This window comes from Molossus molossus, unplaced genomic scaffold (genome assembly GCF_014108415.1).
Source record: "Molossus molossus isolate mMolMol1 unplaced genomic scaffold, mMolMol1.p scaffold_m16_p_1, whole genome shotgun sequence".
NCBI lineage: Eukaryota > Metazoa > Chordata > Mammalia > Chiroptera > Molossidae > Molossus > Molossus molossus.
The window spans coordinates 211235783-211248210 of NW_023425344.1; the positions used below are offsets into that span (position 1 = coordinate 211235783).

General features: G+C 38.2%; 1 protein-coding gene across 11 annotated transcripts in view; it reads left to right on the forward strand.

The window, feature by feature from the left end:
* Window positions 1-10872, forward strand: part of KTN1 (kinectin 1) — a 112859-nt gene extending 101987 nt beyond the window's left edge. For 5 of the 11 annotated variants that reach the window (XM_036260633.1, XM_036260654.1, XM_036260672.1 and 2 more), the window contains one exon: window positions 10393-10850. In XM_036260633.1, coding sequence (XP_036116526.1) covers window positions 10393-10397 — 5 coding nt within the window. In that variant the 3' untranslated portion in view covers window positions 10398-10850. Of the gene's footprint in view, window positions 1-10392 lie in introns of all 11 variants that reach the window. The other 6 variants (XM_036260688.1, XM_036260697.1, XM_036260708.1 and 3 more) reach the window with 3 other exon arrangements.
* The last annotated feature ends 1556 nt before the right edge of the window (window positions 10873-12428 follow it).

A 12428-nucleotide genomic window follows, 5' to 3' on the forward strand; every position in this document is an offset into this window, starting at 1 on the left:
AAGTTACTGTCTTTCTATGGGTAAGAGGAGATAAATGAAATGCAGTTAAGCAGGTTATCAGAGGTAGAGTTCAGAGTGATGATAATGAGGAAACTTAACAGCATGAGTAAAGATATAGAAACATTGAAAATAAACCAATTGGAAATGAAAAGCCACCAAGCAGAAATGAAGAATGACATAGAAGACATAAAGAACATATTGGAAGTAATAACCAGCAGAGTAGAGGAAGCCGAGGATCGGATCAGTAAATTAGAAGATAAGGCAGAAAAAAATCACCCAATCAGTGAACCAAAAAGAAAGAACAATTGAAAACCAGGAAGAGCCCTGGCCAGTTTGGCTCTCAGCGGTTAGAGTGTTGGCCTGCGGTCCAGAGAGACCAGGGTTCGGTTCCCGCTAGGGGCATGGACCTCTATTGTAGTTTGTCCCTGGCCCTGGTTGGGTCATGCGAGTGGCAACCACTTGATGTGTCCCTTTCACATCGATGTTTCTCTCACTCTCTCTTTCTCCTACTCTATCTGAACAAAATATGGAAAAATGTCCTCGGGTGAAGATTAAAAAAACCCCAAAACACAGGAAGACAGCTTAAGAGATCTGTGGGACAACATAAAACGTAACAACATCTGCATCATAGGAGTTCCAGAAGAAGAAAATGAGCAAGGGTTAGAGAATATATTTGAAGAAATAGTGACAGAAAACTTTCTTAACTTGGTGAAGGAAAAAGGCATACAAGTATAACAAAGCACAGAAAGTTCAAAATAAGAGGAACTCAAAGAGGCCCACACCAAAACACATAATTTAAGTGCTAAAAATTAAAAACAGACTGAATCCTAAAGGCAGCAAGAGATAAGCAACCGGTTACCTACAAAGGAACCCTCTAAGGCTATTAGCTGATTCTTAACAGAAACACTACAGGCCCGAAGGGAATGGCATGAAATAATCAAGGTCATGAAAAATAAGGATCTGAATCCAAGACTATCCAGCAAGGCTATCATTCAAAATAGAAGGTGAAGTAAAGAGCTTCCCAGACCAAAAAAAAGCTAAGGGAATATATTAGCACCAAAGCAGCACTGCAAGAAATGTAAAAAGAACTACTGTAATTAGTAGAAGAAATAGGGAAAAAAATATAACCACACTAAGTAAAAATGGCAATAAATAAGTACAAATCAATGATAACCTTAAATGTAAATGGATTGATTGCTCCAATCAAAAGACATAGAGTAGCTGATTGGATAAGAAAGCGTGACTCATATGTATGTTGTTCACGAGAGACCCACCTCACAACAAAAGATTCACAGAGGTTGATAATGAAAGGATAGAAAAAAAATCTTCCAAGCAAACGGAAAGGAAAAAAGAGCTGGGGTAGCAGTACTCATACCTGATAAAATAGACTTCAAAATGAAGGCTATAACTAGAGACAAAGAAGGCACTACATAATATTGAAAGAATGTATCCAACAGGAAGATATAACCATGGTAAACATGTGCATTCAATATAGGAACACCAAAATATCTTTAAAAACTTCTGGAGGACTTCAAAGGAGAAATCGACAACAATACAATCATAGCAGGGGACTTCAGCACCCCGCTGACATCACTGGATAGATCCTCTAGACAAAAAATGAGCAAGAGACTCTAAATGATAAACTTGATCAAATGGATTTAATAGATATCTACAGAGAATTATACCCCAAACTGCAGCATTCACATTATTCTTAAGTGCACATGGGACATTCTTAAAGATAGACCACATGTTAGGACACAAACTAAGTCTTGACTAGTTCAAGAAGATTGAAATCATATCAAGCATTTTCTCAGATCACAGTGGCATGAAACTAGAAATCAATTACAACAAAAACATGCAAAAACACCTGGAGGCTAAATAGCATGTTACTAAACAATGAATGGGTTACCATGGAGGTCAAGGGAGAAATTAAAAACTTCGTGGAAACCAATGAAAATGAACACACAACAACACAAAATCTATGGGACACAGTGAAAGCAGTTCTGAGAGGGAAGTTTATAGCACTACAGGCCTACTTCAAGAAACAGGAAAATTTTCTAATTGACTAACCTCACAAATTAAAGAACTAGGAAGCAGCCCTGGCCAGTTTGGCTCAGCGGTAGAGCATTGGCCTGCGAACCAAAGAGTCACAGGTTTGATTCTGGTGAAGGGCACATACCTTGGTTGCAGTTTGTCCCCAGCCCTGGTCAGGGTCGTGTAGGAGACAACCAGTTAATGTGTCCCTCTCACGCTGATGTTTCTCTTTCCTTTTCTCTCCCTCTCTCTCTCTCCCACTCTGTCTGAAGATAAATAGCAAAATATCCTTGGGTGAGGATTAAAAAAGTAAACAAACAAACAGAACTAGAAAGCAAACAAGAGAGAAACCCAGAGCAAGTAGAAGGAAAGAAATAGTAAAGATCAGAGTAGAAATAAATGACATAGAGACTAAAAGTATAATTCAAAAGTTCAATGAAATGAAGAGCTGGTTCTTTGAAAAGATAAACAAGATTGATGGACCCTTACTTAGCTAGACTCACCAAGAAACAAAGAGAGAGGACCCAAATAAACAAAATCAGAAATGAAAGGGGAGAAGTAACAACGGACACTACAGAAATACAAAAGATCATTAACAAATGCTATGAACAGTTATACAGCAACAAATGGAACAATCTATGTGAAATAAATTTCTAGAAACACATAGTTTCCCAAAGCTGAACTAGGAAGAGAGAAAACTTGAACAGACCAGTAACAACTAAGGAAATTGAAGACGTATCAAGAATCTCCCAGCAAACAAAAGCCCCAGCCTGGACAGCTTCACCAGGGACTTTTACCAAACATTCAAAGAAGAATTAACACCCGTTCTTCTCAAACTTTTCCAAAAAATTCAAGAAGAAGGAAGACTTCCATACTTGTTTTATGAGGCCAGCATAATTCTAATTCTAAAACCAGATAAAGACACTACAAAGAAGGTAAACTACAGGCCAATATTCCTGATGAACATAGATGCCAAAATCCTGAACAAAATACTAGCAAATCAGATCCAGCAATACATTTAAAAGATGCAAAGCTGGTACAATATTCACAAACCAATTAATGTGATACACCACATAAATAAAGTGAAAGATAAAAAAATATGATCATATCAATAGATGCTGAAAAAGCGTTCGACAAAATCCAGCACCCATTTCTGATAAACATGCTTAGCAGTGTTGGAACACAGGGATCATGTCTTGACATAATAAAGGCTATATATGAAAAACCTATAGCCAACATACTCAGTGAGAAAAACTAAAAGCATTTCCCTTAAGAACATGAACAAGACAGAGATGCCCACTTTTGCCACTCTTACTTAACATAGTACTGGAAGTATTAGCCACAGCAATTAGACATGAAGAAAAAATAAAAGGGATCCTAATTGGAAAGGAGGAAGTGAAACTTATTATTCGCATTTAACATGATATTGTACATAGAAAACCGTAAAGACTCTCAAAAATCTACTAGATTTAACAACAAATTTGGCACAGTAGCAGGATACAAAATTAATATCAAGAAATCTACAGCATTCTTTTTTTTTTTTATCCTCACCTGAGGACATTTTTCCATTTTTTGTTCAGGTAGAGTGGGAGGGAGAGAGAGGAACAGAGAGAGAGAAACATCGACGTGAAAGGGACACATCGAGTGGCTGCCCCCCCCAGGGTCAACCAGGGCCGGGGACAAATTGCAACTGAGGTATGTGCCCTTAGCGGGAACCGAACCCGGGTCTCTCCAGACCGCAGGCCAATGCTCCAACCGCTGAGGCAAACCGGCCAGGGCATCGTGAATCTTTTAAAACTACTGGATGATTAAGTTGTAAATATACTTAAATAATCAGGATGTAGGTAATAGGTTAATATCTGATATCAAGAGACTTCTTGTTTTTAGTATAAACTGTAAGTACATGTGAATTGTTTAATATAATGCTATACATTATCAGTAAGGGAAAAGCTATTTTTATTTTTTTATTATTATTTTTTAAATCCTCACCTGAGGATATACTTCCATTTGTCTTCAGATAGAGCGTGGGGGGGGGGGGGCACATTGATGTGAGAGAGACACGTCGATTGGTTGCCTCTTGTACAACCCTGACCAGGGCCTGGGACTGAACCGAGGTATGTGCCTTTGACCAGAATCAAACTCATGACTCTGGTCTGCATGCTGACGCTCTAACCACTGAGCCAAACAGGCCAGGATGGGAAAAGCTGTTTTTAAAAGACAAAAATTTGAGAGGGGATATGTGATAATTTAGTTTCCTAATTTCTAATGCACAGTACTTAGCATTTCTGTAGGGATAGGAATATTTATCTTATATCCTTAATTTGTAAAACCTTAACCTTTCTTTTCATTTGGAAGTCTTTCTACCCATCTCTTATCCCCTCCCCCCTGTACCTCCAAAAAAGAAGGCTGTCAACCCCCTGCTTTTTTTTTTTTCAATCCTCACCTGAAGATATTTTTCCATTTATCTTCAGATAGAATGGAAGGGAGAGAAAGAGAGAGAGAGAGAAACATTGATGTGAGAGAGACTCATCAATTGGTTGCCTCCTGCATGACCCTGACCCCAGGGTATGTGCCCTTGACTGGAATCCAACCCACTACTCTTTAGTTTGCAGGTAGGCGCTCTAACTGCTGAGCCAAACCGGCCAGGGCATCCCCTTGCTTTTTTAAACATTAAGGTAATTGCTTGTAGCTTTGGATTGGCATACTAATGGTTTATAGTATACTTTTTTGTTCCCAGATACCTACTTTTCCTTGTTTCATATTTGCCTGCCTTCTTAGTGTTCTAAGTGTGCACCTGACCATATCAGAAAACTTCATCACCACAGTGTTTTGATCTGTTTGGACCACTATAACAAAAATCCATAGACTAAGTGGCTTAAATAACAATTTATTTCTCACAGTTCTGGAGGCCAGGGAGTCCAATATCAAGGTGCCAGAAGATGCTATTTCTGATGAAATCTGCTTCCTGGTTTAAAGATGACCATCTTCCCATTGTGTCTTCACATGGCAGAAGGAGTGAGGGAGGTCTCTGGGTCCTGTTTTTAATGGCACTGATCCCATTCATGACAGTGGGTCTTCCAAAGGCTCCACTTCCAAATACCATTGACTTTCGGAGTTAGAATCTCAACATAGGAATTTTAGATGGACACAAACATGCAGACCATAACACTCAGGTTCCCTTACCTTGGAACGAGTTTGTGGAAACCTGTGGAGGGAGAGTGATAATTTTAATATCTGACACTTCATGAGTATGCCTCTAAGCATGAGTCATGCTTCTGACATGTAGTCATTGTCATTCATTACATCTTCACAACAACCTAGCACAGCAGGTAGGAAGGTAGGTATTGTTAATTTTTTAATTCCTGTTTTTTTTTTTAATCCTCACCCGAGGACAATTTTCTATTTTTTATTCAGATAGAGTGGGAGGGAGAGAGAGGAAGAGACAGAGAGAGAAACATCGATGTGAAAGGGACACATCAAGTGGCTGCCTCCCGAACGACCCAGCCAGGGCCGGGGACAAACTGCAACCGAGGTACGTGCCCTTAGCAGGAACCGAACCCGGGTCTCTCTGGACTGCAGGCCGACGCTGTAATCGCTGAGCCAAACTGGCCAGGGCTAATTTCTGTTTTACAACAGACCCCAAATGGTTTTGTAAGTTGCCCAAGTCATACAATTAGTAACTGGGTGAGCTGGGATTTAAATCAAGGTAGTCTGGGCTCAGGGCCTATGCTCTTAATCAGTATTTTTGTTCTCTCTGATTTGGGCACCGGGTCCTTTGATCCCTTTTTACATTTTTTTCTTTTCTCCTCATTTTGTCGAATCCTTTGTCGCCAGCTTCTTAAGAGTTTCTCCGGTCAGTTCCGACTTTTTCCTAAAGTTGGTATTTGGCTTATCAATAGTGAATTGGAGAGGCTCTCAATAATATCCAGAAAATATTGAGGTGAAGGTTTGTGTATGTGTTTTGTATGTATGTGTTCTCCCTAATCCTGTTGACAAGTAGATTCTTTTATGATGCTATTATCTCATTTCTGAAAGAAAAAAATTTGTTTTTAGTGTTACTGAAGTACAGAGTTAACATTTCAGATAAAACTAGCTTTTACCCAAATACACAAAATCAGAAATGAAAGAGAAGTAACAGCGGACACCACAGAAATACAAAATATCATTAACAATTACTATGAACACTTATATGGCAACAAATTCGACAACCTAAGCGAAATAAACAAATTTCCGGAAACACATAGTTTCCCAGAACTGGACCAGGAAGAGATAGAAAACTTGATCAGACCAGTAACAACAGAAGAAATTGAAGAGGTAATCAAGACTCTCCCAGCAAACAAAAGCCCAGGTCCAGATGGCTTCACAGGGGAGTTTTACTAAACATTCAAAGAAGAACTAACACCCATTCTCCTCAAACTATTTCAAAAAATTCAAGAAGAAGGAAGACTTCCAAACTCGTTTTATTAAGCCAGCATAATTCTAATTCCAAAACCAGATAAAGACACTAGAAAGAAAGAAAACTATAGGCCAATATCCCTGATGAACAGACACCAAAATCCTGAACAAAATACTAGCAAATTGGATCCAGCAATACACCAAAAAAATTATCCACCATGACCAAGTGGGATTCATCCCAGGGATGCAAGGCTGGTACGATATTCGCAAATCAATAAACGTGATACACCACATAAATAAAGTGAAGAATAAAAACCACATAATCATATCAATAGATGCCGAAAAAGCATTTGACAAAATCCAGCATCCATTTCTGATAAAAACACTCAGCAATGTGGGAATAGAGGGATCATATCTCGACATAATAAAGGCCATATATGAAAGATCTTCAGCCAACATCATACTCAATAGGCAAAAACTAAAAGCATTTTCCTTAAGAACAGGAACAAGGCAAGGATGCCAACTTTCTCATTTCGCCACTCTTATTTAACATAGTACTGGAAGTCTTAGCCACAGCAATCAGGAAGAAAAAATAAAAGGGATCCAAATTGGAAAGGAGGAAGTGAAACTGCCACTATTTGCAGATGACATGATACTATACTTAGAAAACCCCAAAGACTCCATCAAAAATTTACTAGACTCAATAAATGAATTTGGCAAAGTAGCAGGATACAAAATTAACGTCAAAAAATTAATGGCATTCTTATACACCAATGATGAACTCACAGAATGAGAAACTAAAAAAACAATCCCATTTACCATTGCAGCAAAAAAATTAGGATACCTAGGAATAAACGTAACCAAAGAAATAAAGGACCTATTCGCAGAAAAGTACAGGTCATTGAAAAAAGAAATAGAGGAAGATATAAAAAAGTGGAAGCACATACCTTGTTCATGGATTGGAAGACTTAACATCATTAAAATGTCCATACTACCTAAAGCAATCTATAGATTCAATACAATTCCCATCAAAATAGCAACGGCATACTTCACAGAATAGAACAAGTACTTCAAACGTTCATATGGAACCAAAAAAGACCTCGAATAGCCACAGCAATCTTGAAAAAGAACAAAGTTGGAGGGATCACATTACCAGATTTCAGGTTATGCTACAAAGCCACTCTAATCAAAACAGCTTGGTACTGTCACAAGAACAGGCATATAGACCAGTGGAACAGAACAGAGAATCCAGAAATGGAACCAAGGCAATTTGCTCAATATTTGACAAAGGTGGCAAGAGCATACAGTGGAGTAGGGACAGCCTCTTTAATAAATGGTGTTGGGCCCTGGCCGGTTTGGCTCAGCGGTTAGAGCGTCGGCCTACGGTCCGGAGAGACCCAGGTTTGGTTCCCGCTAGGGGCACGTACCTCGGTTGCAGTTTGTCCCCGGCCCTGGTTGGTCGTGCGGGTGGCAGCCACTCGATGTGTTCCTTTCACATCGATGTTTCTCTCTCTCTCTGTTCCTCTCTCTCCCTCCCACTGTACCTGAACAAAAAATGGAAAAATGTCCTCGGGTGAGGATGGAAAAAAAAAAAATGGTGTTGGGAAAATTGGACAGATGTTAAGTCTTCCAATCACTGCAAGAAAGTGAAACTAGACCATCAACTTACACCCTACAGAAGAATAAACTCAAAATGGATAAAAGACTTAAATGTGACTCATGAATCCATAAAAATCCTAGAAGAAACTAGGCAACAAAATTTCAGACGTCATATGCAGCAGAATTTTCACTGATACGTCATCTAAGGCAATAGAAACAAAGGAGAAAATGAACACATGGGACTACATCAAACTCAAAATCTTCTGCACATACAATCATCAAAACGGAAAGGCTACCCACTGTATTGGAGAGCATAATTGCCAATGACATATCAGAGAAGGGGTTAATTTCCAATATATATAGAGTGCTCATACAGCTCAATGAACGGAAGACAAAGAACCCTATTAAAAAATGGCCAGAGGAGCTGAATAGACACCTCTCCGAACAGAACATACAAATGGCCAATAGACATATGATGAAACGCTCAACATCACTAATCATCAGAGATAAGCAAATTAAGTCAACAATGAGGTATCACTTCACACCTGTCGGAATGGCCGCCATCAACAAATCATCAAACAACAAGTGTTGGCGAGGGTGTGGAAAAAAGGGGACTCTAGTACACTGCTGGTGGGAATGCAGACTGGTGCAGCCACTATGGAAAACAATATGGTGTTACCCAAAAAAATTACAAATTGAACTTCCATTTGACCCAGTAATCCCACTTCTAGGAATATACCCCAAGAAGCCTGAAACACCAATCAGGAAGAATATATGTACCCCCATGTTTGTAGCAGCTCTATTTACAATAGCTAAGATCTGGAAACAGCCCAAATGTCCATCAGTAGACGAATAGATAAAAAAGCAGTGGTACATATACACAATGGAGTACTACGCAGCTGTAAGAAAGAAAGACCTCTTATCCTTTGAGACGACATGGACGGACCTGGAAAGTATCATCCTAAGTGAAACAAGCCAAACAGAGAAAGACAAGTATCATATGATCTCACTTATTTGTGGAATATAATGAACATAGTAGTCTGAGCAATGGGGTAGTCTCAGAGACGTGGAAGTGGGTACAGACTGACAATCCCCAGAAGAGGGGTGGTGGGGGAGAGATAAACCACAGAACTTATATGCATGTATGCATGAACAATGGAGAAGGACAACAAAGCTGGGGACAGGGCAGGGAGGGAGGGGGGAATCAGTGGGGGGAAAAGGAGAAACATCTGTAACAAAAATTAATTAATAAAAATAAATTAATAAATAAAATGGAAAATAAATCAATGCCAAAAAACAAACAAACAAAAAAAACTAGCTTTTATTTCTATACTTTATACTTGACTATCATATGGATCATGTTTTTATTTTCTGTAATGTGTTTACTTCGCACTTCATAGTTTAATGTAGACTTTTTCTGATAAGTTGTTAATCTTGTTTTAGAGAACATGATAGCCATTGATAACTTTGCTTTTTAACTTTTGAATTGCTGCTTTTTCCCTCAACATTTTATTTTGAAAAATTTAACACAAAGAAGTATTGAATGATTAGTACCTTCACACACCTTAACTACTTTATCTGTGTGGGTGTGGGTGTGTGTGCGCGCGCACATGTGTTTTGTTGATGTTAGACCATCTGAAAGTTCCTTTCAGGTATCATGATTCATATTGACATTTTATCCCTAAGCACTTCAGTATGCATCTCCTAAGAACAAAGACATTCCTTTACAAATCCACATATCATTATCACAGTCCAAAAATGAAACAGTAGTTTTAGAATATCATCCAGTATTAAACCCATATTTAAATTCTCTCACTTCTACCCGAAATATCTTTTTATTTTTCCCAAACCAGAATCCAGTCAAAATCACATGCTGTATTTGGTTAAGTCCTTTGAAGTTTAATTTCTTGAATCACTTTATCTGACTTGAAAACCTTCATATGACCTTAGAAAATCTCTGACACTGTTTACTTATGGGTGGAGAGTTGTAAATATTGGTCTCTCTCTTCACTGCCATTCACTCCCCTTAGTAGCTTTATAATTCTCTTTAGTAAAACTAATAAAAGTGGATTTTCAGTTTTGTTCTCTTAAATGTTTTTTAATAGGATATTAAGATCCTTACATTACTTTCAGTTTGGTCTGAGGTTTGGGGCCACATATTTTAAAATCCATCTAAAAGCAAGCTTTTTCTGAATTCTGAGATTTTTTTTCTTGTTTTAGATTACCATTAATATTATTTGCTTTGATCCTAGTCAAAAGGACCATACTAGATCAAGTGGACTGTTCTGGTGCTTGACAAATGTTTCTGATTGCCTTTTGTTTCTTTGTTTTAAAATGACTTTATTTATTTCTGGTCTTTTACAGAGTGAAGTAATTGGGAAACTATTCATTCATGGATAACAGGAGGCATTGTATTATATTTTGCCAAACTAAAGCCTTATTTATGTTTTCACCCTTTCTACTTCGTCAGAAACACTGAACAGAGTTTTGTCTTTTCTAATCCTTGTTAGACTACTGATATAAAGAAAGAAAAAAGCCAACTCTGTAGACACCTTCAGAGTTTAGTTTTATAATAAAAAATGTTTGAATAATTACACCTTTACATTCCTGAAGATAAAATAAACATGTAATCTTTTATCTTATTTTGCTCAATAAAATTGTTCGGAAGATCAAAAGTGGTAAAGACAATGTAAAATTTAACATTTTAATACTGATATTGTGCACTGTTTTACTTAACATTTTGGGGAGTAACTGCCTCTGATTTCAACTTAAAAAAACACTTTTTGTTGCTAATGTAATCGGTTTTTGTAATGGCGTCAGCAAATAAAGGGATGCTTATTATTCAGACTTGTTCTAATTTCATTGAGCTTTAGCAGATTTTATTAGCACTGCAGACCAACATAGTATGGAACACAATTCGTAATTTCAACCTTCAAACAAGATAAGATAGGTATTGTTGCTTATACAACCTCTCTGCTGGAGCTCTGGTCTTCTCTGTGGTTCTTTGTGACATAGTCTTGTCCAGAAGAGCTGTGGGTGACAGACAGGACAGGCAGACATTTAGGGTTTCAGACTTAACCACTCCCACTTCAGGTTGAGCACTTCTACTTTATTTTTACTGTTACTATTATTTTATGTAATAATAATTAACTTTTTAGTTTCCTTCTTGCCAGGTACTGTGTTACAGCTTGCGAGTTATCTATTTTTTAAATCCTCACTTGAGCATGTTTTTATTGATTTTTTAGAGAGAGGGGAAGGGACAGAGGGGTGGGCGTGGGGGACAGAGACGGAGAGAGGGAGAGATCGATATGAGAGGGATCGAACCTGCAACACTTAGTTGTACAGATTGATGCTTCAACCAACTGAGCCACCTGGCCAGGGTCATGTGTTATCTTTTATTGTTGTTGAAGAAACTTAAAAAAAAAATAACCGGATGAAAAACAGCCCTTCACATGCTAAAAAACCACTGACAAATATCTGTGCCATTGAGTATTGCAGCATTAAAGTGCCTGGCCTCCCTGCTCTTTCAGTCATGTTTTTACCATGGAGCCTTTCCACTTCCTGTTCCCTCTGCATAAGACTTTCTTTTCTTGGCTTGCTCTGTCACCATCTTGAGATCCGTTTAAGATGCCACCTTTCTCATTGGATCTTTCTTGATCATCAATATCCCCTTGCCTTCTTGGCCTCTACCTGTTTTTGTCTATAACGTTGATAATCTTCAAGTATATATTTGGTCACTCCCAGGCCCCCACCAGAGAGTAAGCTCCATGAAGGCAGAAATCATCTCTTGTTCTTTGCTTTATCCCCAGCCCTGAGAAAGTATTTGACAATTGTGCTCAAGTATTTAAATCAGTGAATTGATGAAATTTATTTTTATAGCTTAAAGATTATCTAGTGTGTTGCCTCTCAACCTTTTCACCTCACAGCACACGTATCAAATGGTATTTCTATGGTGTATATAGATAAGTAAAGAGTCTGCTCTGGGGATTTGGGCTTCCCCAGGCCTTACCTGGCTGCTTTCGGCAAACCATTGGGAAATTGATCTGAAGGCCGAACATTGGATCAGCATCTTTCTTTTTTTCCCTCCGTTTTGCCTGTAAAGATACTTATGTCTTTGCCACCTGAAAAACAGACAAACCATTTCCATCTTCTATTTTACAACCTTTCATTACTACTCTTCTCTCTCGTCAGAGCTTAGTTCCTGAAAAGAATTGTATAATTGTATTTTTTTTCAAACTCCCTCTATGTTGGAATTTTTAACCTGTTAACCGGGGAATTCCCTTTTTAATTATGCAGCAAGTCTTGTATCTCACTGTATGCAACGTTTGACGCATTTATACGTCCCGCTCGGTTAACAGGTTAAGAAATAAAATAATTGCAAGAGACAGAGGACTCAGTCC